At 26.8% G+C, this 25,934-nt stretch overlaps 1 protein-coding gene across 3 annotated transcripts; it reads right to left on the bottom strand.

Moving 5' to 3' along the window:
• Positions 1-1,865: 1,865 nt before the first annotated feature.
• On the bottom strand, positions 1,866-13,056 carry LOC114398379 (ent-copalyl diphosphate synthase, chloroplastic-like). Of its 3 annotated transcripts, none has more exons than XM_028360564.1 (15): positions 12,880-13,056; positions 12,152-12,223; positions 11,957-12,048; positions 11,524-11,830; positions 11,044-11,227; positions 10,593-10,807; positions 10,025-10,145; positions 9,791-9,915; positions 9,293-9,519; positions 9,012-9,127; positions 6,355-6,453; positions 6,017-6,256; positions 4,288-4,411; positions 2,866-3,060; positions 1,866-2,267 (listed from the first exon to the last, which is right to left on the bottom strand). In XM_028360564.1, exons 1-15 carry the CDS (start codon positions 12,992-12,994, stop codon positions 2,034-2,036), a joined length of 2,466 nt encoding a protein of 821 aa, XP_028216365.1. In that variant the 5' UTR covers positions 12,995-13,056; the 3' UTR covers positions 1,866-2,033. The 3 variants fall into 3 exon arrangements, with proteins under 3 accessions (XP_028216365.1, XP_028216367.1, XP_028216368.1); XM_028360566.1 differs by having other exon boundaries at positions 11,524-11,827; XM_028360567.1 differs by having other exon boundaries at positions 9,791-9,903; positions 12,880-13,054.
• Between the last annotated feature and the right edge of the window lie 12,878 nt (positions 13,057-25,934).

Here is a 25,934-nt window from a genome sequence, read left to right as displayed (position 1 = left end):
TTTGACATACTTTGCTGACATGATAATAAATTTTAGTGGGGTGGAAGATAATGCAATTTTGAAATGGTATTGTCTCTAAAGCAAATAAGTAAACGTATATCTACTTTTATTTAATTTAAAATGTATCTTGATCTTAATTTGTTAAAATTTAAAAATAAATATATTTTATTTATGATGTTATAGATAGATTTATTTAAAAAATGAGTTCAGATGATTTTTTAAGCGTGTGTTAAGAACATTTTCTAATTGATAATCATAAATTAATTTACTTGAAACGAACAAAATGTGTTTTTGGCTTTCCTAATACAGCATTTTGGGTTCAGATGAATTTTGATGGTAGATATTTTTCTGTTGTAATGGGAATTCAAATGTAGGATTTGGTGAAGCTCCACTTCATGCGAAAGACCAACCCACCAACTATGTCACATGTTCACACGCGCGACCTTGTCTGCCATTTTCATTATTGCCAACTTTTTATCAAGATATCATAGGACAAACAGGTCAAAACATATCTCACCTTCATTCTGAGAACACGTTAACGTGCTTCACTGCTTGAATCTATGATAATTAAAATTCCACTGCTTGCTAAATCTGTACAAACCATGTTATATCTAATCTCCATTAATTATTCAAGATGGGTCAGGTTCAAATTAAGTATCACTAGTCTTTTGCACTGTATAGGTCTCGTAAATCATTGCTATATATGTTATCACAACAATAGTTATGGGTCTTGGGTAAGTGATGTAACAAGTATCATTTTTCTTGTTAAGAGAGGGGCTAGCATTCACAAAGGGATGACTCTTGTAACTCACTTAGCTCTAGTAGTCCATGTTCTTATTTTGTCAAAGTTGATATAAATTGCATATCTTATGATTCTTTTTCTTTTGTTAATTTCCAATGTTTTAAAAAGTTTGAGTTCTCTTATAGTAATAATCATAATCTACCTTTACCTATGAAGATCTTGTCGCTTGGGTACTATACATAATGGTTAAAAGAATATCTTGCCTATTTCTAACAAAGGTACAATTCACTTTAGATAACTTACAAATAATTAAATTTATAGAAAGAAAACTTAAATGAATAAAATAATAAAAAAATTAAACTTCTCATATAAATAAAATCTTAACTTCTTTATAGGTACTAACAAACTTAACAGAGTAAGGTGTTTTAGCTTTAAAAAATCTCAATAGGTTTTATAATTGAAAATTTCGCATAAGTTATTCTAGATATATCATAATAGTTGCCAAACAAGTTATTCTTCCTAAAAACAAATATATGTCATTCTTAACATTTTAAAATTTCAACTTTAAACTTATTTGTAACTGATTATACATATTATTTATTTTAGTTTTAATCGATAGTAAAGACAATAACAACATTAATAGTCTCATATATAAGACGTGTTTGTAATTAAATTTTAATCTCAATGATTTATTATTTTAATCTTAATTTATTTATTGTTATTTATTATTCTCATGTTCTTGAAGTGTAAGTATATATTTTCTATTTATACTAAATCACATAATACCGTGAATAAAATTTACAATTTAGGTAAACTTTACTAGATTAACTTATGAAGAAAAAAAAAGTTATATATTGACGTATATTTCACTTGTCATCCAATTATAATAATTTATATATGATAAATTTGTTAATTTTTATAATAATTACTTTAAAAATTATATTAATAATAATTTGTAATTGGACAATAATATAAAAATAATTTATGTCATTAATGTATGAGCATTAAACTTTTAATTTATTAATGTTCAAATTTCTTAACTAAAATATTGGGTTCAAATATTGTAGACAGAAAAATATAATTTAGAGAAAAAATTGTCATAAAATTATCAAATAAACAAAGATTAAACAGAACAAGTGGATATTTCATAAATGGTAGCCAAACTGTGCAAAGTTATATACATCGAGCCGCAACAACTGAATTTGTTTTCCTTTCTTTTTATCATTACAGAGGGATAATATTCACAATGATATGGTGGAGTCTAATATCTATTCAAGAAATAAAATTTGATTTAAACGACTTTATCAAACAGAACTTTGGCAATATGGAAGTTGACGGTCCTTGAATCACAGAAAGCTGTATAGTAAAAACTCTTGGCCACTGTGAGGAAAGTATTCTTGATATTGAAATCAATGCCAGTTGGAGATTTTTGGTACACCAATTGCACGAGTTCTTGCATTTTTGACTCTTCTTCTTGGGTGATCATGCTGTTTACATTCGTGCCGCAGTTGCCGCTCTCGAGTTCCTTGATGGATTTTATTCACAAAAATACAAATGTTAACTAACAAACTAAACTAACTATACATATTAAATCGAAGATATTATTTAAAACATAAACGACAAAGGGCACCAAACCCTGAATATCGCGCATAGTGCACCACTACACTAAACGACAAAGTTTTGTGTTCGATGCTGTTGAATTAAGAATTTCAATTATGCAGTACATAGATGTAAATGCTCATGTTCACAGGTTCTCAATTATGATCATTTTGAGAAAACTAAATAGCGTGCCCAATAAAATTGGCCATTGGGTTGATCCGTTTCTTTTTATAATTTTTTTTCCTTGCTATCGTAAACCCTTTTCCTTAAAGCTGCTGAGTTCACTTTTTCCTAGTAATAAAATCCCAAAGAGCATACTATATATCTATGCAGCTTTTTAGGTACACTACAAGATTGTAATACTAGCATGCTTTTTTTTTTTTATGTTTTATGGGAAAGTGGGGAAGGTAAAAAAAAAATGCATTAGGAGCATGGAGACAAAAGATGAAGGTTTGGAAAGTAGCTAGTAGCTAGCTAGTAGTATTTGTCGTAGGATATGTTATAATGGTTGCCGTGTCACTGACCTTGTCCTTTTGGTGGCAACGGAGTCTATTGCAGAGTGTGTTAGTGAGTTGAAGGAGACTCTGATATTGTGGATCGAACACTTGATCCTCGGAAATCCAATGCCCGTCACATAGGTTTATTATCTGCGCCAAAAGCTCAGCTTGTCCTTCACATTTGTCTCCTTCGCGATGCCAACTTGAAAGCCACTTTTCCCACTACAATAGCATCACAATAACGAAACAAATGAATAACATTGGAATCAGTATTTATTGAAAAAAAACTCAAATTTCAGGATCACAAAAAATAATATCAAAATAAAATATACAAATGAATAACATCCTCATCTTACAAGCTTAGTTTGAAGAGTTTAATTAAGTTCATAAGAGGACATGAGTCCATCCAAAATTCATAAAAAAAGATACCTAATAAACACCAAATCCAAAATTGTTAGGCATAAAAAAGGTTTATTAAAAAAAATTAAGTCTTGTATTGGCTTTGATAGCTTACGTTCTAATACTATTCTGATTTGGTGGTTGTATTGGTCAACTAATGTTTGATTCTCCACTTTTGTTTTGGATTCCAAGCAAGGATTCCTTTTCAGTCGGCGGTACGGACCATCGGTTGGTTACGAAATCATTATATTTGGGGAAAATGTCAAAGGTGACGGAGCCTCAACTGAATTCTTGTGCAAATTATCTATTTACTCTTTGCGTTTCAAAAGCTAAACAAACTCGTAAAAATGTAACTTTTGAGAAAATATTTTCTGGTTTTATTTTTACTTTTAACTATAAAAATGTTATTTTATTTCTTGTTTTGAAATATTTATACGATAAACATAGGAATGATTATTTTTTTACAGAATAAGAACGATAAAAAAATATCACAAATACTTATTAACAACATACTTCAAAATTATTTTTCAATCACCTTATTATCATGGGAACTCTTATGCTGGGTCCACTCAATGTTTAGACCCATACTTTCTTCGCATAGACAACATCAGATTTCATCATATATAAAAATATAATATAGTATAATTTCTATTCACCAAAGTGTAAATTTTTTATAATATTAACCAGTCTGAAATTAAGTTAAGTGTGAATTTTAAAATACTTATTATAAAAATTATTTAAGTTGTCAATATAAAAATTCTTTCCACTATCAAAATATATATATATATATATATATATATATATATATATATATATATATATATATATATATATATATATTCTTTAAAATAATATTAAAAAATAATGTCAAAGAGTTGAGAGGGTAATGTAACTAGCCTTGCTCTTGTTAATTTGAGTTAAAATCATCTAACACGTAGTATGTTTTACCAAATATAAGGTACCAATCATAAATTGTCTCAATTCACATTAATCAAAAGAGAAATTTGTGATCAAATTATAGTGGTACTTAGTGAGGAATGGTACACTCACACTGCGATGCATGTGATATCCAATTTCGTGACCGTGAGACACGAGTATATCCCACGAGATTTGATCTATGGTGGCAACCAAAGCCTCAGCCAGTCCATGTCCTATTCTGTTCCTGTTCAACCTCCTGTATTCAAAAATATTAAAAAAAAAATGTGTTCAATTTCTCATCAGGCTAAAGTACAGGGCGACAGTCTCCAAATGAAAATTTTCAAAGGAAATTGCCAATTGGAACTAAATTAATCAGTAATAAATTTGAATTCGGTGCTTACAACTTGCACCCCCAAGATTGAATTTGCGTAACAACGTTAGGCTGAAACAGATAGTTTAAATAATGGTTATAGTAAATTCTTTGAAGAATAATAGTTAACAAGGATATACAACTCCACTCTGGGTGGACTAGGGATTTTGGTGTCTACAAAATGATTGGGGAACAGAAAGAAAGAGAAAGGTGTTTGTCACACCGGACAGAACTTTGGTTAAAAGCCTCCCACTTGATCATATGCTGTCCATATCATATAGGCCAACCTAATAACTCTATGATGGTCCCAGCTATCTTGTTCCCTTATACGGCTGAAGGATCAATCTTGAAGTTCAACACTTCAATCAAAATATCTTAGAATTTGAATTTTGATATAACTTTATCTCAAAACAATTAACTCAAAATCTCTTAGAATTTGAAACTAGACCTAACTTAATCTCAGAAGTTAACTGAGGGTGGATTGAAATTGAATATCTTAACCCTATGATTTGCAGGATTATATATTTATGGGTGACCCAATACTTGCACGATAACACCATCTCAATTTCTAAAATTTAAGTTTAGATTTTAACTTTAAAAGCAAGTTAATTGAAGTGAAAATTGTCTTCTGTTTATACTTTTTTATTCGTATTACATATTACTACTAGCTCATGTGCAATCTCCAACAAAGTCCACAACTCGTGAAATAGAAAATTCCTATAGATCACTTGTTCATGCCGATGTCAAGGGTTTCAAAATATTCAGTATTTAAAAGAAGCTCATTCTCTATTAGGATGACATAGTCATGACTCACTCTCAACCATGTGCTAGCTACAACTAGAGTATATCCAACATCGATCACTGAATTGTAGACCTCCTATCATATATAATGTCATTCTACCGGAACAAGTGTTGACTTAGACGTTGAAGTTATTTTTGTGGGTATTCTTACGTACCTTCACTTTCTTACTGGACATCATCTCACTGTCACTCTCTTAAGTTGAAGTACCGTGGGGCCTTTGTATCAACAAGGCTCACGTAGATCATATGTATATAAATAGGTACAAAAAAGAAACGGTACATACATCTCTAAACGTACATGACCAACAAGGACCTAAGAACCATGATTATATAACAAAAAAGAGTGGTATGTATATAAGTTTGATAGTTTAATTATGTTTTTAGTGTCTGAAATTTGAGATGAATCCAGTTTTGGTTCTTAATTTTAAAAAAAAAAACATTTTAGTCTTTCAAATTTTATAAAATAGTTTTTGGTTCTTAACCACAAAATTTCAGAGACTAAAATAGTTTTTCAAAATAGGTTTTAGTTCCTAAACAACTAATTTGAGAGACTAATTTTTTTATTTATTTATAATTTGGAGAACCAAAATCAGATTTTTTTTTGAATTTCAGGAACTAAAAACATAATTAATTCTTTAATTAATATGACATGTTTCAGTATTTATACAAACTGGGAAGAGCATAATTTACCAGCCCATGGAGTAGTCTCGCCTGTTAATGCAGTCACTGAATTTTTTCATGAAATCTTTCCTCATTTCTGCATCACTAACATAGGATGTTATGGTCTCAAGTAAGACACTGGTTTTGGCCCACGCTAGTCTCACATGAGACTTTTCAGGCTCAAATATGCTTGCTGCTGCCAGAAAATAGGCCAACAGAAGAGTTCTTCTGTTCAATCCAAACTCTCCCAACCTAGATTCTGAGTACCACCTGTTACATGTCATTACAAAAATGAAAGCATAATAATGTCAATTACATTATAGAAACTGAAGCATTATATAGATTGGAATAGTTTTAGTTGCTCTTACTTCTGAATTCTCCCCCACTCTATTAGATGCAGTGTCTGGCAATTGTTGTAATCTAATTTAGCAAGCTCGAGATAGTTATTGTTGTTCACATAGGCCATCCTGTGACGAAAAAGTAAGCGATTTTAGTTAGACACTTGTTAAATAAATTCTAATTATATAAAAATTTCTGGTACACTTTCACCATAAAACCTATTAAAATAAGTTTAAAAATCTTTGTTTTAATAAGCCATCACAAAAGTATTTATTGCTACAAATTTAAAAAAAATTATAAGAGTCATAAGCTTAAATAAGTTCTACAAAAACTCTTTCACAAGTAAAAAAAAATTAAAGAGAAAAAAAAGTTATGTATTGATATGTAAAACTTTAATTATCATTTATGGTAAGTTTTGTTAATTTTTAAAAATTTTATTAATGATAATTTATGAGTAAATAATAATATAATTTTTTTTTTACAGTCAATATATCACCCTTACCCTCAAAAGTAAACTAGCACAAAAAAAAAATTAATAGTGCGAAACAATACAGTTTAATTAATGAACCTCAAATAATCCAGTTCCTTAGCTTTTTTTTTCTTTATATATATATATATATATATATATATATATATATATATATATATATATATATATGAAGAGATAAGTAATTTCCAAAATAATTTTAAAGAATTACATTTCATTTTAACAATTATTTTTAAAAAATTTAATGATTATATAATCATTAGATTTAAAAAAATAGTGATAAGGATAAAAGGATTATTTTTATAATAAATTAATTCTTTTTTATTTATATATAAACACCTTTTAATTATAAATACCCAATTAATGGGCATTGTTTTTTGTCTATCACATTATATATTACTTTTTCATATTTATATTTTTATTATTTTTATTTTACTAGTGTGAAATAACATATAAAGTATCCAACAATCATTTCGTCATCTATTTATGTGATAACAGTGTTATGCGAGACTGTGCGTAATCAAATACTAAAATCTAAAAGGTTTTCAAGTGACAGTCAAAGAAAATTGAAAACGTTTTTGTGAAGTGTTCTAATAAATTATTAGCTTTTGCTATAAATTTACATTTTTTTTACACTTTACTTTTTACAGAAGTGAGTCGGAGTTCAAAATGCATAGGGAAAAACATTTGTTCCTTATTGCATTTGGGTTTTTATATATTTATTATTATATCTATCTGTATGAGTATGAAGGAATTGATGATCCAACAACCAACAACATTAATTATACATGGGTGTGTCGCTATCACTATTTTATGTTAAAAAGACAAGTGATATATAAATGACAAATAATGTTATACCATTACTTTTTCATACGTAAAATGTCATTGATTAATGAAATAATATTATATTTCAACATCAACTTTTCTTTTTTATACAGTAATAATATTTATCCTTTTTATATTCTTAATTAAAATTCAAGACTACTATATAATATCTTCTGGCCACATTTCAATTTAAAGGTTGAAGTCAAACTGATTTTAAGGAAACTATTTGCACTCTCATCCTGATTAATTAGTTTGAACATACGTTAATTAATATAAAAATCCTTTAACATGCTTCATTTTAGTTTATTTGATTTTAACTAATAGCTCTTAAATGGTAAAAGTCCCAAACCGACAGTAGTTTATTACAAGATTGTGATCTTAGATCAATTTACTTGCAAGATAAACAGATTTACTTAATCACTACCTAAGTTTGAAAGTTAATTCCAAACTTTTGTCTGTGTAAAAACTCAGTGAAAGACAAAAAAGAAAGAAAAAATCTTTAAAAAAAATCATGATTTATAAATAAAATATGAATCATGTGACTTCACATTCGGATTAAAAAAACCTAATTTCAGTATAAAAAAAACTAATTTATATTAGCTTTTTTTTACAACAACTAATTTGTATTAGCTATTCATGTATTCAAGGTAAAGTATTATCTTATAATGAGTTAGGGGAATAATTAAATATTAATCATCCATATAAATGATAAAAATTAAAAATCATATAAATTTTTAAAAGAGTGTGATTATATATCATTATAATAATATACATCAATAACTTTATAGAATGCCTTCATCTCATTCTTATGGATTTTTTTTATGAGAAATGATAACATACAATACATTCTTTCTAACAGACTTTTTTTTCTGTTTAACTTATGCACGGTCAATCGGTATAAACAATTTATATTATCGTTTAATAAAAAATTATAGTAGATACAACTCTAACTGACTACTATAAAATCAATAAATTTATCGATTATAACTGAAAGGTAGTATAAAATTGTTGTGCACTCTTAGTGCGTTTAAATTAATTTTTTTATTATTAAAACTTGCATGAACTTTACGTGATAAAAACATGTTCTTTTTTTTCACGTGAAAGATTATTTTAATAAGTTTTCATCATCTCTGGTTACTTTTTTTAAAATTCCAGGATTATGCGAAGATACAGAGAAACACAATCTTTTGCACATGGTTTCATAATATATATATATATATATTGTTAGAACGTGGAGTAAAATATTCACACAATAGAATCCATTTCGAATAAAGAGATGGTCGCTGCAGTTGTTTCTTCTGTCATGAAAACCAAAACCAAAAGGAAAGAAATGTTATATATATATATATACTATGGGATGAAAGTGCGAAGTACCTGTAAAGGGTTTTGCCTATCCACACGTCACTCTCACCACCGTATTGATCAATGTAGAATCTTGTCTCCACTCGAGGTAGGCTTGCATACCATGGTACGTCCAAAGCGTACGCAACCTTCACAACACAGAATCTTAACATTAGTATAAACTATAAAAATACAAAAAAAAAACTTAATAGCCACATATACATACAATTGCATACATATACATCAAGTGGTCCAACATATATATTCCCACATAATGTTGATTTATTTATGACATCGATTAGACCACTACCTACCTCTTCTGCCAGGTTCTTCATTATGATCCATTTATCTACTAGCTCATTTGCTGCTCTCTTATCCCTCAAAAATTTGGCAGAGAAATGCTTCCCATGCTCAAGAATTTTCTCTCCCGGGAACATTACTTGTGTGGCCCTATATAGATTAAACATTCCTGTCACGGCTTGTGTAGTCTGCCCCGTGAAGCAGAAAAATTCACCATTTCTCTCAAAGTTCTTGAACACATCTGTCAAATATCAAAATCAGTTAATTAAATTACGTATTTGCATTTTAGTATATAGATTTACGACAAAATAACTTATATATTCACAGTACTTATTAATATAAAATAAATTTGTCTACTTCTTCAATAATTACCTTAGAAGTCTTACTACAGCATTGGTGATTGATTTTGAATTAATTAACAATCTAAATTTTACAGTGATGGTTCATAATTATTATATTCTGGATTTAATTTGATAAATGTTGTTATCTGGTCAACCAAGTAAAATACTTACCGGCTGAAACTTGATAGCCGTGTAATCTTAGTAATCTGAAACCCATTGCCGTGTCATCAATGTCTTGAACATTTGAATTTCTTGCCCAACAAATACCCTTTTCAGTCCAATATCTGAAATTTTGTCTATGTATATATTAGAATTGCTTAGTATGGCAGACCTCTGTTTCATGTACCGTTAATTCGTTTCAAAGTGTTGTATTTAATATTAATTTGAGCATCATTATTGAATTACCTGTGAACATAATTCAAACAGTCCTTGATCTCTTGCTGAAAATACTGAGATATTCCGAGGCGTTCAAGCCTATCAACCACCCAAATATGTTCGAACAAATCCACTGGGTACACGTTCGGAACTGATATATAAACAAAAGACACAACCAAATTAGTAAATATTGTAATGTTATTAGAGAAAAGGGGAAATGAAGATTGAATTGGAACTGATATAATCATATAAACGTAAACAATCATAAACCAAATTAAAAACAAATGTATTAATCCTATTATATTATTATATTATATATTTTACCATCAAGGTTTTAAATTGTAATCATGACCATAGTTGTAGTTTTGTCATGTTTCATTATGTTACAGGAAATTGCAGAAAAATGTAACTGAAACAGTCATAATTATGGTAGTGTTGTGATCATGGACACTCTGAAAACTTTGACGTTGTGGCCAAAATTGTAGTCTGACCTTTTTGTTTAAAACTTTGGGTACGATATATAATGCTATAAAGAAGGAGGGAAAGAAGATTGAGAGGTGAAAAGAAAAAAATAAAAAAGGTTAAAATGGAAGTTTACCTCCCCCATTGAACCTCTTGACCACTTTATTCAAGTAATTGTGGCAATTTTGGTCTTTAGTTTGCATGAGAGCAAAGGCAGTGGAGGACGGAGAAAACAAGAAGGAACCGTCTTGAGACTGCAGTTTTAGAAGCTCTTTCCAGTCAAGGCCTGACATCCCTTCCAAGCTATGAAGCAGACTTGTGGGCACTTTATGCATCATCGCTTTTGGTATTCTATCCCCACCAAAGCCCCACAACACAATAATGACACACACCGTTAAAGGGAGTTTTCAGAACTTGTAATAAAAAAGTGTCAAAGTGATCGACTCTTATATAAATATATACATATATTTATACTTTCCCAGAAAAAGAGTTTGCGAGATAAGGTTGCTTTGAATCTATTATGAAAATAGACATGGGCGCATAACACAACTCGCTGGCAAGCATCATTATGACCACAACTAAGGTACCTTGTGAGTTTTACGTTTCTCATTGCGAAGATTTTGTTCAGGATTGGGGAATTGTCCGGCACTTCAATGTTCAAGCCACGAGCCATGTCAAGAAGTGATGGAAAAGCTACTTCAAACCCAATTGGCATATGCTCCACATTCTCATTCTGAAGCTGGTTAAGATTCTCCTTAAAAAATGTCATTCCTGTGTAACAATATTAACAAAATTGATTAGTGATTTTCGGTTATTATGACATTCGCTTAGAGTATTTATCAATTTTATGGATGATTAATTTTCAGTGAAAGTCTGACTGATCAACAGTGAGATATCTTTTCATAATCATCAAAGTCTAGCTTAAAATCTTACTTGATAAGACCAAATTTATTACCACTCCAACCAACGACCTGGTAAATTGATTGGTAATTAACAATTATTTAGTTACCATATCTTATATTTGGTTACAAAATAAATAGAGGCATGTAATTATAATTCAATTTTACCTTTCTCACACTTTTCAGGGTGCATATGCCATGATTTTAATGCAATAACACAAGCCAACGTGTTAATAATCCGATCATGGGCTGAGAATAATTCCTTATCACCCCATGAACCATCAGGGTGTTGATTTTTCGCTATCCATTCTAGACTCGATGGAAATTGAGGAGCACCACTTCCATGAACATCTTCTATCAGAGCAACCCAAGCAGTGTCATAAGCAGATACTGTTATCTCTCCATCTTCCATGGAACCCAATATTGATTTGATAGTGTCCACTCTCTTCTTGATCTCATTTGCCACAAAAACCTTCTTTTAAACAATGTTGTATTAACCATAAAAGAAATGGCATATGTCAAAAAAATAATAATAAAAAAAAAGAAAGTTAATTAAGGAAAGGCACAAAACAGAGAAGTGAATTGAGAAAGTTTAAAGCACCCCGATGTCTTGCTCCTCTTCTATGTCATCTTCCACATTAATCTCACGAAACTTTAACGTTGCTAGACTACCCTGAAATATGTCTGAATATTCTGCACAACGCACAACACAACATTGGTTCAAGCACGCTTTACACAAAGCAATTAATATTAAACTACTTTTAATTAAAAGTAAAACTAAGAAACTCTATTATACCTTGTGTTCGTGGTTTGGATATTGCTCTGCATCTTATCTCTTGTTTGTCGTTAGTCTCGGACAACACGGCACCTATATATAAAATGATATAAATCTTTCACTAAATTACTTGCGTTCGTTGGAATTAAGTGCTATATTACTTTCAGCTTCCAGTGAAAAACTTCTCCACTCTTCTTTAATTTGTTTCTTTTTGTATATTTTTCTTTTCTTTTTTGGGTGGAGGATAAAAAACAAGAGACAACGCATCTAACAACTTTAGCCTTGTTGAAAGTGAAATCTTGAGGATCCAGAATGGCTATGTTCTTAACGAAATTAACTAAAAAATATTAAGCTCCTAATCGAAACAAAGGAAGCGGCATGCACATATGCCAGGAGAGAGTATCACTAGTGAAAGAAAATAAAGTAAGGTTGGTGAGTAAAAGAATAGATATAATAATATCGTGATAATTCTTTGATGAATTGTATGCACCATTTGGCTTCTATAGTTTTCTACAAAAACAAGTTGCAACTATCTGTGCTTTCACATTCCTAGGTAATAGAATGTTTCTGAGCAACAGAAACTTACAAGCTTACAATCTTGAAAGAAAAGAAAATCGAAGACACGGTTAAAAGATTAACAAAGACATTATCGTGATAAGACAAGTTGAATCAAGAAGAGAGATGGTTGGTGAATCAACAAGGGGTATAAGAAAATGAATTGGCGAAATTATTGCATATAGTAGACTTACCCAGAGAGGATTTGGAGAAGTGGTGAAGAGAGATAGAAGAAGAAGATGAAAAAGGGAAATGGTTAGAAGAAGAGAAAGAGGGAAGGTGGCAGTGAGTGGAGAAGTGAGAAGCCATGATGCGTTTGTGTTGATTCAACAAATTTTTGTTTCACTATGGAGAGAAAGGCAGAGTTTAAAAGGAAGGGAAGAGGCAAGCAGACAGAAATGACTTCCCAAGAGATTCCCGCTAATGGTTGCATGGCATCATCTAAAACTAAAGAATAAGGGCACTGCTGTCCTTTTCCTATTATGATTTTATCTCCTTTCTTCTCTCTTTTTACCCCCATTGTAATATTGTGCATGCATTACTATTGTGATGTAACATATACATTGTGTGTCGTAAATATTTCAATGTTTTCAAAATCAGATTGATTTATTGAATAAGTGAAATATATTAGTTAATCGTTAGTTGGTTTCATCATAATTAAATTACTATTGAACAAGTAATAATTAAATATATATTTTAACATTATATAATATGTTAAAGTAAAAAAAATTAAATCCTTAAAATAAAATTAGGTAAAACTTAAATTAACATGGAGAATAAATAAATAAATAAAATACGGGTTAATTACAGGGTCAATTTGTTTAAACTTTAAAAAAAATTCGAAATAAGCACTTTTTAATGAAGTATTTTTTTTAATAAACAGTTAAGATTTACTTCTAAAAATAAGTAGAAAACTGTTTTTTAATCAAAAATAATTTAGACAAATATACTAAGAAAGCAGAAAATAGAAAACTATTTATTTTATTAAAATAATCATTTTTTAACAAATAAATTTAAATAAGTTGATCCAAAATTTTATTTCACTTGACATTATCTTTTTCTTATCACAACCCTATATGATTTTTTATTTTGTCCCTATACAAGAAAGAAAGAGTTATGTTATTCATACAACAACTTATATAATATTTTGTACAACAATACTTTATGTATTTATCTCTCTCCATTGCATCATTTTTTATATCTCATACCTCACTATATATCTTAGTTGTATATATAATTTACTGTATAAATTATTTCATGAATAAGTAATATAAAAGATCGATTGTGTATATGAATAACATTACTTTTTATTACTTTTTTTAGGATAAATGTTATTTATACAATAACTCAATGTATAGCAACATATGTCTGAATATACATTATCTCATGCATTTAAATTTTAATATCAACCGCTTGATTATATATATTCAAAAATTCAAACACATTTTGAACATATAAACGGTTAACTTCTTATTTCTTTTAGTGAGTAAAAACGATTTTCATTTTAAGAATGTGAGAACTTTACATATGAGTCATATAATCATATATACAAATGGTTATTTGATAAAATGTTTTTTTATCTAACAAATATTACTCATTAGTATGTTATGTTAGCAAGAGGAATCAAATTCATGGTTTCTTTATCATTTCAATCCTTATGTCCCTTCTCTCAACTACTAAACCACCTTATGACTTAAAATTATTGGACAAAATTAAAAGTTGTTTAATGATTATATGACCATTTAAATAAGATCTAATGTCTAGATTTGTGTTTATAATTTCTTATAATAAGAAGAATTCTCATTTGATATGTTCCCTACAAACACAATTCTAATTGGAAGTTTGGTCATTCTTTAGCGAAATTTAAGTCTGGTCATTCTTTATCTAATAAATTTCGCTAATGATTTTTTAGTTTTAACTAATAAAAATATGTTATATGGTATATGTTAAAGAATATATTAGATGGTATGTTATTAACACTCATCATAAATGAATTGAAAAGTGTTAATAATATATTTTCTTATACATTACTCTTTTGATCACATTTTTTTTATTGAATCAAATTTATTAGAAATTATGAATTTTAAGAGACTCGCATCTTAATTATTATATGAGCTCCAATTAATTGAACTGTTTTATTAATAATAATATGATTTAGCCTTAGAAAAAAGAACATGAAAAATGTGTTAAAATTAAACAACATAGTTGTACTGATAATATTCCTCAAATTAATATTAAGGGGAGAGTACTATCAAAGTTCGACAATCAATGGAAGAATATTAGCCATTAAACAAATTAAAGCTTGAATATTCAACTCTTTGAAACGAATATCCATTAGCACTACTAGTGCGTAGGCCTATTTTATTTGAAGAAGTAAAGGACACCAAATAAACCAACAAGATTGTGATGCTGGTGAAGTGATCAGCATTCCGGCTTCTAGTGCTGGTTTTTAACCTGGAATATTTACCCGAGCCACAAGATTGATGCTTCTCCTCATCTCTGCAACTAACTTTTTTTTTGTACTTGTTTCATTCAACTTGGCCAATTCTAATAAATAATTATCATCTGTCAGTCCTTGGTGTCCCATCGGTGGCATTTAATGCGGCAAAAAAACGGAAAAGAGATTATTTTTTTTCAAAATTAACGAGAGTAAAATTTAAACTAATGTTCAGAAATTTTATGACTTTTGAATTGAGATTCGTAAAGTATATTACAATTTTTTTTTCATTTTTCATTAAAGTCATAAAAAATTTTACGCTTTCAACTTTTAAATATTTTATTCAATATGACTTTAAAGTTATAAGAAAGTTTTTTTTCTTTTTCTATTGAAGTCCGAAAATATTTTATGATTTTAATTTTTTTTAACACGACTTAAAGGGATACTTTTTTTATTTTTTTAAGTCGTAAACTATTTACTACTTCAAATTTGTAAATAGTTTTTTATTTTAATTATTTAACGAATTAATGTATATTTTATTTTTTTAGTTTTATTTAATATTTTCTATATTTTTTTATTTTATACTTTCTATATTTTTTGTATATTTTTTATTTAATGTATTTTCTATATTTTTTTATTAATGTTAAATTAATTAATTAATTAATTAAAAAGATGAGAAAATTTAATATTCTAAAAGTTAAATTCAAAAGATGAGAATGTTAAAAATTTAACCTATTAGAGTTACTTTTTGATGTAGTATTAATGATTTTTTTTTCTCTATTTATAAATATTTTAATTTACACATGCATTTGCATATATACTGTAACCACAATCCCTAAAGTGAAAGAGTTTTCTTTATTTATTTTCTATCTCAAATTCCTTTGCAGTGATAAAAAAGTAAATTGCATTAAGAATAAAGATATAGAGATATGTGACAGGCTAAACAAAATCAACTCATACCTAATGATGACTTTATTTAAATACTCTCACTACAAGAATTATGATTTTTAGTAACTAAAAAATTGTGATAAAAATTCAAGTTGTCACTAATAATATAGCATTAGTGACTAAATTTTATTTTGTCACTAATATTATTTACAATAGTGACAAAAAATAAGTTGTCACTATAATTTTATTATTAGTGACAAAAATATATTTGTCACCAATATCTACATATTTTATTTCCATATTTAAAATTATTATTGATGCACATTCTAGTAGTCAACATCATTAAGGTATTTATGATAAAAAGAAAAAACCAAGTTTATCATAAATATTATATTTCATTAGCCTATTTGTTTTCAATTACAATTGAAAAATTATTCATCATTAAAAATTTAAAGCAATTGTGAGATAATAAGTAATTAACAAATTATTCATCATTCAAAATTTAAAGCAAAAAGAAATTGAATTTTATTTTCTTATCTTGGTTAGTTTTTATCTTTCATAATTTTTCTCAATATCTTTTTATCTTTATCTCTTTTGCTTTATTAATAACTATTATTTTATCATTTTTATATATTTGTTGCCATTTTTTATTAATTATTATTACTCATTATTTAATTGGTTGAAAATAAACATGTATTTTTTTAAAGAAATATTTTTAACAAAATTGTGTTATAAGAAAAAATGTTAACCCAGAAATAAAATAAAAATTAAATTTTAAGTAAATAGTTTGATTTTTTGTACTTTTTAAAATATTTTTAAATACATAATATTTATTTAGTCTAATTATAGTGTAATATTTTAATGATAACTATAAATTTTATACATTAAAATAGACTCATGTAATAAACATAATAAAATAATAGTCAGAAAAAAATATATTTAATAAATTAATTATGATGATAAAGTTATGTTGTTTAAGAAAATAACATTATTAACATTTAAAAAAATTAAAAGGAAATTTATCACATTAAATTTAATGATCTGGATTTATCTTTTCTTTTAAATCGATTAAAGTAACTTATATTTTTTTATGCTTGTATAGTATCTAATGGTTTTTTTAATTTTTTATACAATTTTATTAGTCACATATTTATATAATTTATCATATAAGAGTATTTTTAACTGTCATATTTATCTTTATGTAAAATTTAAATTAAATCTTTATATTAGATAAAATACAAAACAGGTACTAATGATCACATCCACTTCAAGCATTAAGTGGGAATTCAACTTCCATATTTGTAGTTGCTTTTGTTTGTTTTTTCTTTGTTGTTACTTCTATTAAATTTATTTGATTTTGTGTTACTTTTAACAAAAGATAGTTTGAATTTAAACTTCAAATAATACTTATTCTAGTAGTTTTTCCTCGAGTTAATTAAAATTTGAAAATTAAGGAAAATTTATCCATCAAATTAGAGTTTTTTTTTTACTTAAATATATTTTAGGTTCTTGATAAATTAACAGATTTGTTTTTGGTTCCTAATAAAATTATTTGTTGTGTTAAGTCCCTAATAAAATAAGAAAATTAATTTTTGGTCCTTGTTTTATATTTTAATCCTTCTAATATATCTATCTTTTTCATTTTTGTCTCTATAGTATGTAGATCATTTTTTATTAGTCTCTATCGAGTATTTTTTTCAAATGGACTAATAGAAATGAACAAAATTTTATAAGGACTAAAATAAAATAACAATAACTAAAACTATAATTTTTGTATTATTAGGAACTCGATGAAATTTTTTTATTAAAAATCCAAAATAAAATTTAACTAATTTATTATAGACTAAAAGCATATTTAAACTTTTTTATAAAATTAGAACTATCTCTTGCTTCATTGATAAATAATAATAATTCTTCATTCACCACGGCTACCATTCATGCTAATTAATGAAAGAATTTAATTTTATGAGTGTTTGTTACAAATGGAAATATTCTGTTTGTTTTGAAGATCACGTGAACCCCGCTCCTTTCATTTGCTCGTTCAATTCCCTCTTTCTCAATCTCATTCATTTCACCGTCCAAAGTAAAATATTATGTGAATCAATTAGATAAAGGAGGAAGTTATAACTTTCCCATTATTAATTAACCTCCAAAAGTTTAAAAAATAATTATAAAAAAAACCCACCTATAACCTTCTACCTATTTACGTCAAAACCAAAACCAAAAGTACCCGTACAAAGAAGTTACCTTCCCTCATAGTGGAGAAGGAGAAAATAATGTCAAAGATTGAAGGTTCCAAGTACGAGGAGCTTAGGATGCATAGAATTATAGAGAATCAAACAAAAATAGAAGCTTTAGGGTTGTCCAAATTGGTCACCATTTTCAATGATAGAATTCAAAAAGTTAAGAAAAAGGATAAAAAGAAGGTCAACGTTAATGATGAAGACTATGAATCTGAATATGAAGGGGGATCAAGCCATAAACAATAACATTAAGCACAAGAAAGGATAATGCACAAAGTAATAATATTAAATAGATAGGAAGAGAGATTACATAAAAAATAGTTGACTGTCAAGTTTCCAACAAAAGGGGGTTTAGTCTCTCATTGTCATAGAAGATCTTACAATTGCAGGAGGATTATGAATATATAAAAGGGAATAGATTAGAAAGGAAATAGAGTGAATGAATGACTCCTAATCGTGCTTAGCGAGTATGGCGGTATTCGCGCCCAGTGCATGTCTCGCACTAAGCACGCCTTTACTTTCTAGAATTATCCATACTTCCTTACACTAAGTGTGCATTGTCAACTGAGTCTGTGCATCGCGCTAAACGTCTAAGACGCGCTGAGCAAGCAGTTTCAAATCTTCAATTTGTTTCTTGAGCTTTACTTTGTTTTTTTTTCGTGCCAATTATTCCCCAAGCATCATCAATTCATCAACTTTTAATATTTTCTGCACAAAAACTTAAATGTTTTTAAATTCCAATTATTTGCACAAAAAAAGGAAGAAATAAGCGAGAAAAATTTTCAATTCCTATATAATTTAATTCCAAAATATACCTATACATAGTAGTTATCACATGCATTTGAGTAGGTAATGATGAACATAACAAGAGCTCGATGGTGGTGGGTTGAATGCAGATGATGAAGTGTTGAAAGCAGTACCAAATCTTTGTGAGAGCCTTTCAAAAACATTTGAGGTATATATGCAATTGTTGTATATAAGTTGAAAAATATTTACAAAGCTTATTAGCATCAGTTTCATTCCCTTGGAAGCAAAGATAAACGACCTCAATATTTGGGTCCATATTTTACATTTGATCTTTCGAAGCGACGAGACACAGCAAGAAGGCTAGCCACTAATCATATACATAATGAGATGAACAAACCAATTTCAAATTGGCCTAAAAATGCTCATTGTGTAGAACTGAAGGCAAATTGACAACTAATATTGTTTCTACTTTTCAATTTTATGTTTGTGTTTAATTTATATTTTTTATTTTATATTAATTTATTATATTGTTTTTATTTTAACAACTATTTTTATTACTAAATTATTTTTTGTTGTTAGTATTAAAATAATTTATAAAATAAAATTAATTAATATTATTGTACAAAATTATTAATTTACTTAATGATAACGGTAAAAATGAAGTAAATATGTAAACAAAATTAATATTATTTTATAAATTATAAGTTAATTTTAATAACAAAATATTTTAATATTTTTGTTAAACAAAGTATATTTTAATATTAGTTTACGACTTAACAAAAGAAGAAAAAAAAATACTCTTTACGACTTTAAAGTCGTGTTAAAAAAAATTGAAGTAGTGAAGTATTTTACAACTTCAATGGAAAAAAATATTCCCTTAAACTTTAACGTAATGTTGAAAAAAAATAAAAAATAAAAATCGTAATTCACTTAAAAAAAAAGTGGTAACACAATTTACAACTTTCAATATACAAGTCATAAATTATCATACATGTTACCATGAGTATTAATTTAAATTTTATTCACATTTGGTAATTTTGAAGAAAAAAATTCCTTTTCCGTCGTTTCGCCAGCATAATGCAGCTGTCTGAGTTGGACAATTAAGACATGTTCTTTCATTCAAAGGTATAAAATACCAATCATATTTAGTTTCAATTATTTAATAAAAGGGTTAGATGATGTCCTATGTAAAGTAAAGTGTGATATGTGGTTAGATATCACTCTCATAAATTTGAATATTTCTAGCATTGCTCATGATTTATTTGGTTAGGATCAATACTGACTCAGATTTTATTTTATTTTTCAATTTAGACGTAGGCTGTTTATTTTTTTGAGTTTTGCTAGAAGTGTTATGAAGGTATTTGTTAAAAAATGAAAATATTCAATAAGAAAATGCAATATATTTTAAGAATTTAAGAATTGTTTTAATGTTTTGCAATTCTTAATTAATAAGTATTTTAAAGACAAACATTAATATTCATTTATTTTTAATCTTGAAAAATTAATCAATTAATTTAAACGCACAAAATGATACTACACTAGCTAAGGCCCATGTTAAAATATATATTTTAAACTACTTTTATGTGTTTGATATATAAAAAAACAATGAAACAACAAATTATTATTGTTATATGCTTACTAGGTGTCTATACCTAATGTGAGATAAGATCAAGAAGAGAAAAAATAAAAATAAAAAATACGATAAATAATTTGATGTCATAAGAAAAGAAAAACAGTAAAAAAAATAAAATTGAATAGATGTAAAAAATATTATATAAATATATGATCTGTTCTTAATCAACCACAAATCTACAATTATCTACCAAAAAATTAAGCACCGTGCTAAGACTAATTGCAATAGGTAAGACTTCTATTCCCTAAAAAAAAGGTAAGACTTTTATTATTGAGAGAGTTAAAGTTATAATTTTATAAGAGTTACTTCTCATTTTCATTATTTATTTTTTTACTATTTAACGGTTAAAATTAGAAATTAATTATAATTATTAAATTCTAATTAAGAAAATAAATGATAAGGATGAAAAAAAAAACTTTTTAAAAATTATTCTTAGGATAATCTGATCTCTTTTATATATATATATATATATATATATATATATATATATATATATATATATATTTGATTATTCCAACCATAAAATATATTCATAATGATAATGGTTAATATATCAACAATGATTAGTTTAAGTGGATGAGACTTATACTCTTTAAGTATGTAATGAAGAGTTTAAATTCTAATTGATGCGTATGGAATAGTCCACCTTACTCCTTTGCAATCATACCAGGAGAAAAAAAATATAATAATGGTTAGTATATTTATGTATAATCCATATTTTCCATGATGCGAGGAATGATTATAGACATCTTCATATTATAAAGAACTAATAGCCATTATACCTAATATATCTATAGAAAAGAAAATTAATTGCACTTGTTTTCTTGACTCAAATGGAGAAGGTACAATAACCCTTTTTGCTATTATGGGATCGATAAATATTTAATATATGTTAATTTGAAAGAATTCCATAAGTATTCTATCATCGCCATCCAAGACATGCAGTCTTATCCAATGGCATAGTGAAGCAGTAATGCCATCTGCAAGTACTGCACTAGCTCCCTGAGCAGCCGTCACAAGCCTTAATGTGCAATACTGAGGAAATTCGGATAACAACTGAGATGAATCTTCAAAAGATCAAAGTTAATGCGGATGTGATTTGAAACGCGTAACAACGAGGATGAATATGGGTGGGGACGCGTTTACGTGAGGGACTAAAGTAATTTAATACTACGTATTTTGGTTTAAGTATACTTTTGGTTCCCTTAGTTTAATAGGTGTTCCTCTTAAAAAAATAAGTTTAGTATGTGTAACTAAGGTCCCTGTATTTTAAAGTGAGTTAATTGAGTCCAGTTTACTCAATTTTACTATCAAGTCCTTCTATTATCGCGTCAAAAACATGAACAAAATTTATTGATCATGTATCATTGTATAATTGAGATGATATCTTATATATAAGTAAATTACAATATATATATATATTAAATGGGATATCAAAGTTGTATATATATTTACTATTATTAAAATAAGATACTACTATCAATATATTATTTTTTCTATATTTCACTATAAAATAATATGATAAAAAATATATTTATGTTTCGATAGAAGTATATTAATAATATATACTAATTTATTTTTTATTAAATTATATATTAATATTAATTTATTAATACATTTAATTATGAAAAAAATAATTTTAATAAATATATATTAATATTAATAAATATAAATTAAAATATTAATTTACTAAATTATCGTTATATCCATAATATTATTATATTACTAATATTTAAAAGTATTGTTAATTATATATATATATATATATATATATATATATATATATATATATATATATATATATAAAATTTATATAGGGAACTGAACAAAATATTATAACGGTAATAGTTTCATACTTCGACAACTGAAATATACAAAGAAAAAAATAAAAAATAGGGACAACAAAATTTTATAATACCAAAGTGTTTAAGAATATGATATTAAAATATACAAGTAATTGTTAGCTTAATTTTATATTTATTTAATAATAGTAATTAATTATATATACAATTCTAGTATCCGTTTAAGTTATATATATATATATATATATATATATATATATATATATATATATATAATATTAATTTTTGCTTTTATATTAATGAAACATGATGACTGAGTGATTTCTTGTCTTTTGGAAGAACGTGGCATTGCAAAATTTATGAAAATTTCATATTATTTTTGCATAATGTGTCAATTGTCATGTCAACATGCAACCTCAACAAATTCTGTCAAGTTTTTAATGAAAGGCGAACGAAATGACTTAATTATAAATTGAGTAAACTTTAAAGATTTAATTAGCTAATTTAAAAATGTAAAGATCCAAATCACACATATATCAAATTTAAAAGAATAAAAATACAGGTAAGCTTAATATTTTATTAGAATATATATATATATATATATATATATATATATATATATATATATATATATATATGTGTGTGTGTGTGTAAAAAATATCATTATTAGTATTTATTAAAATTAAAAATTCTCTCAATATTTCTCTAAAATAACTAAATTAAAATATTTACTAAAAGCCTATAATTAGAAACAATTTAACTATTTTAAAGGTCGACTTTATAAGAAAATTATATCTGTCTAATTATTAAATATAAAAAAATTGTACAAATATAAAGCTTTTTTGTCAATAAAAATAAAGATTTAAAAGGATGTAAAGTGAAAACGCCAGATGGGCTTAAGCATTAAAGATGCTCGGTCCAGTTAACAAATTATTCATCAGTGCAGCCCTACTTCATGTTCTGACATCTTGGATTAATTCATCTTAGTTGATGTATGAAAAAGAAAAAATGAAAAAAGAACTTTCATATATTTTTTTAGGAGTGCTAGCAACACACTCTTTCATACATACTCCCTTATTAATTAAAATATATTAAAAATTACAAAATTAAGAGAGTCATCAAATAAAATATAAATTTCATTAAATTTATTATTTTCAATAAATTTTAACTAATGAAAGAGAATGTGTTCAAAAAAATATGACCCTAGCATTTTTCTATATTTTTTTAGTTTAAGACAACATTAATTATTTCATCTGTTTCAAAATAAATGTCATTTTAAAAAAATTATTCAAAATAAGCATTTTGTTAATTTTTTAATATAATATTAATTACTTTTTCTAACAAATACGCCTAATAAGGATCACTTTAGTTGTTTAATGTAATATTAATAATAAGGTTAGTTTTGAAAATTATCACTCTATTTTCTTTCATTTTTTATTAGTTTTTCTTGATTTATATAAAATAACCTAAAGATTAAAAAAATTCCTCTAAATAATGAAATTATAAATTGGAACAAAATCATACTAATTAATTTACATACTTAATTTCTTAATTTATATATGATTGATGTAATGATATAAGATTTTTTTTTATATTTACATGTGAAAAATAATTTATTTAATAAAAGAATCAGTAATTTTTACAGTATAAAATTTTGTTAGACCAAATGAATTAAGAGATACTCGTTATCTCTATTTGACCTTAAAAAAAATACTTAATTCCTTAAAAAATCGCATACTTAATTATCAGTTGAACAACATGTTTGTGGTAAAAATAAAAAGTGTCCGCTTATTTTAAATTTGTTATAATTAATTCGAAAGTTGAAACTGTTAAATATGATTGGGATAAATATCAAAATTAATCGTAATTTCAGATTTTGACCCTAAATGAAATGGGCACAAAATTTCAACTCTGCAGCTTTTCTCTAGTCCCATCAAGAAAAGGTTAGATAGGCTGTTCATGATTAATGATGCACGTGGTTAGTACATTTTACAAAGTCAAGATAAACCGCACAACCCTGTCCATGATTTCCCCAATATGTAATCTTCATGATTTCCCCAATATATATCCTCATCAAAAGCGAATTGTTTTTTTTTATGAATCCAAGATTTCCATTGATAAAAAGGGTAGTAATAAAGATGATTCGAAACTTGTGTTTTTCCCAGCATATGATATTTACAAATTGGACAAAATGAATATGTTATCAAGACATTTTGCGACAAAGGAGTAGCCGACAAATCCCAACCGCCAAATAACACAGGTACTGTAAAATAAAACACTATGGAAGAACCAAAATGACCCAAGGCTGTGGATAACACAATTACTCCCCTGTTGTCGGCGTAGATCTTCTCTTGTTGGATGGCTATGAATAAACATGGGCCTGCGGTAGGTGTGAAATCCAATCGGGTGAGAGTGCCAGGGTCCCATTGTTTTACTCAGAGTTTAAATTATAATCCCAAGTGTAGAAGAAGCTCAATAAAAGATCTAGGTTGTCAATATTACGACATTCATATATGTATGTTGGGTAGGTTTTGCCAGAGTTAGTTTGCTTTTGTAGGTAATGTGAGGAGATATAAACATTTATGTATTCAGAAAATATTATTATCCTCATTTTATTATAATTATCGTGTAAAAAATTATTTTGAAATATTATTATTTTAATTTTTTTTAATGTAATATTAATTATTTTTTTATTCTTTATTTCTTATATATTAATGATGAATTACAAATCTAAAAATAAATTTATGATATGTAAGATTAATTTTATAAAATTATTATTTATTTATTATTTTTTCTCGTTCCGTATAAAATAATTTAAGACCATCATTTAAGATGAAGAGAGTACATTTGTTCATAAGGATATGGATGCGGTGCATGAAGCAGGCAAGGATGATGTTTCCGACGAGCAATAACAATGATTTTGGTTCCTAAAAGAATTGTATTTCGTCCTTGTTGTTACATTGCCTATGTTAACGTGCATTTTGTATATGATAGTAAACATCAACGATTGTGATGAAAGAAAATCCAAGACTAAAAGAAAATTCTGAAAATATTTCAGGGACTATTTAACAGATTCAACTTATTGATAAGGATGAAATTCAAAATAAATAAAAAATTCAAACACCGAAAGTCAACAACAAAATTATTAGGAACCAATTGTAAATTTTAATTTTTTTATGAAAAAAACACATTTAAGTCTTTTTTTACAAAAATGTTATAGATTATTTTTTTCCATACTAATAAATTTCTGGATCAGTCAATGTTTAAATTACCTCAAGAACAACGTTAAATTTAGATATCTAATACGTACTACCACTAAATTGAATTTTAAAGATTGAACAATAAAATTTTTAAAAAAATCATCGAAAGTATTATTCTTTGATACAGCTAATGAATTTTTTCAATGACAAGACAGCATCCCATCTGATTTTAATAATGTTTTGAATATGAAAAGTTTGCTGCCAAATGTTGCTGCTTTTGGCAAGGCTGAAGTCTTATC

Source organism: Glycine soja, chromosome 19, assembly GCF_004193775.1.
Source record: "Glycine soja cultivar W05 chromosome 19, ASM419377v2, whole genome shotgun sequence".
Taxonomy (NCBI): Eukaryota; Viridiplantae; Streptophyta; class Magnoliopsida; order Fabales; family Fabaceae; genus Glycine; species Glycine soja.
This window is presented reverse-complemented; position numbering and strand designations above follow the sequence as displayed.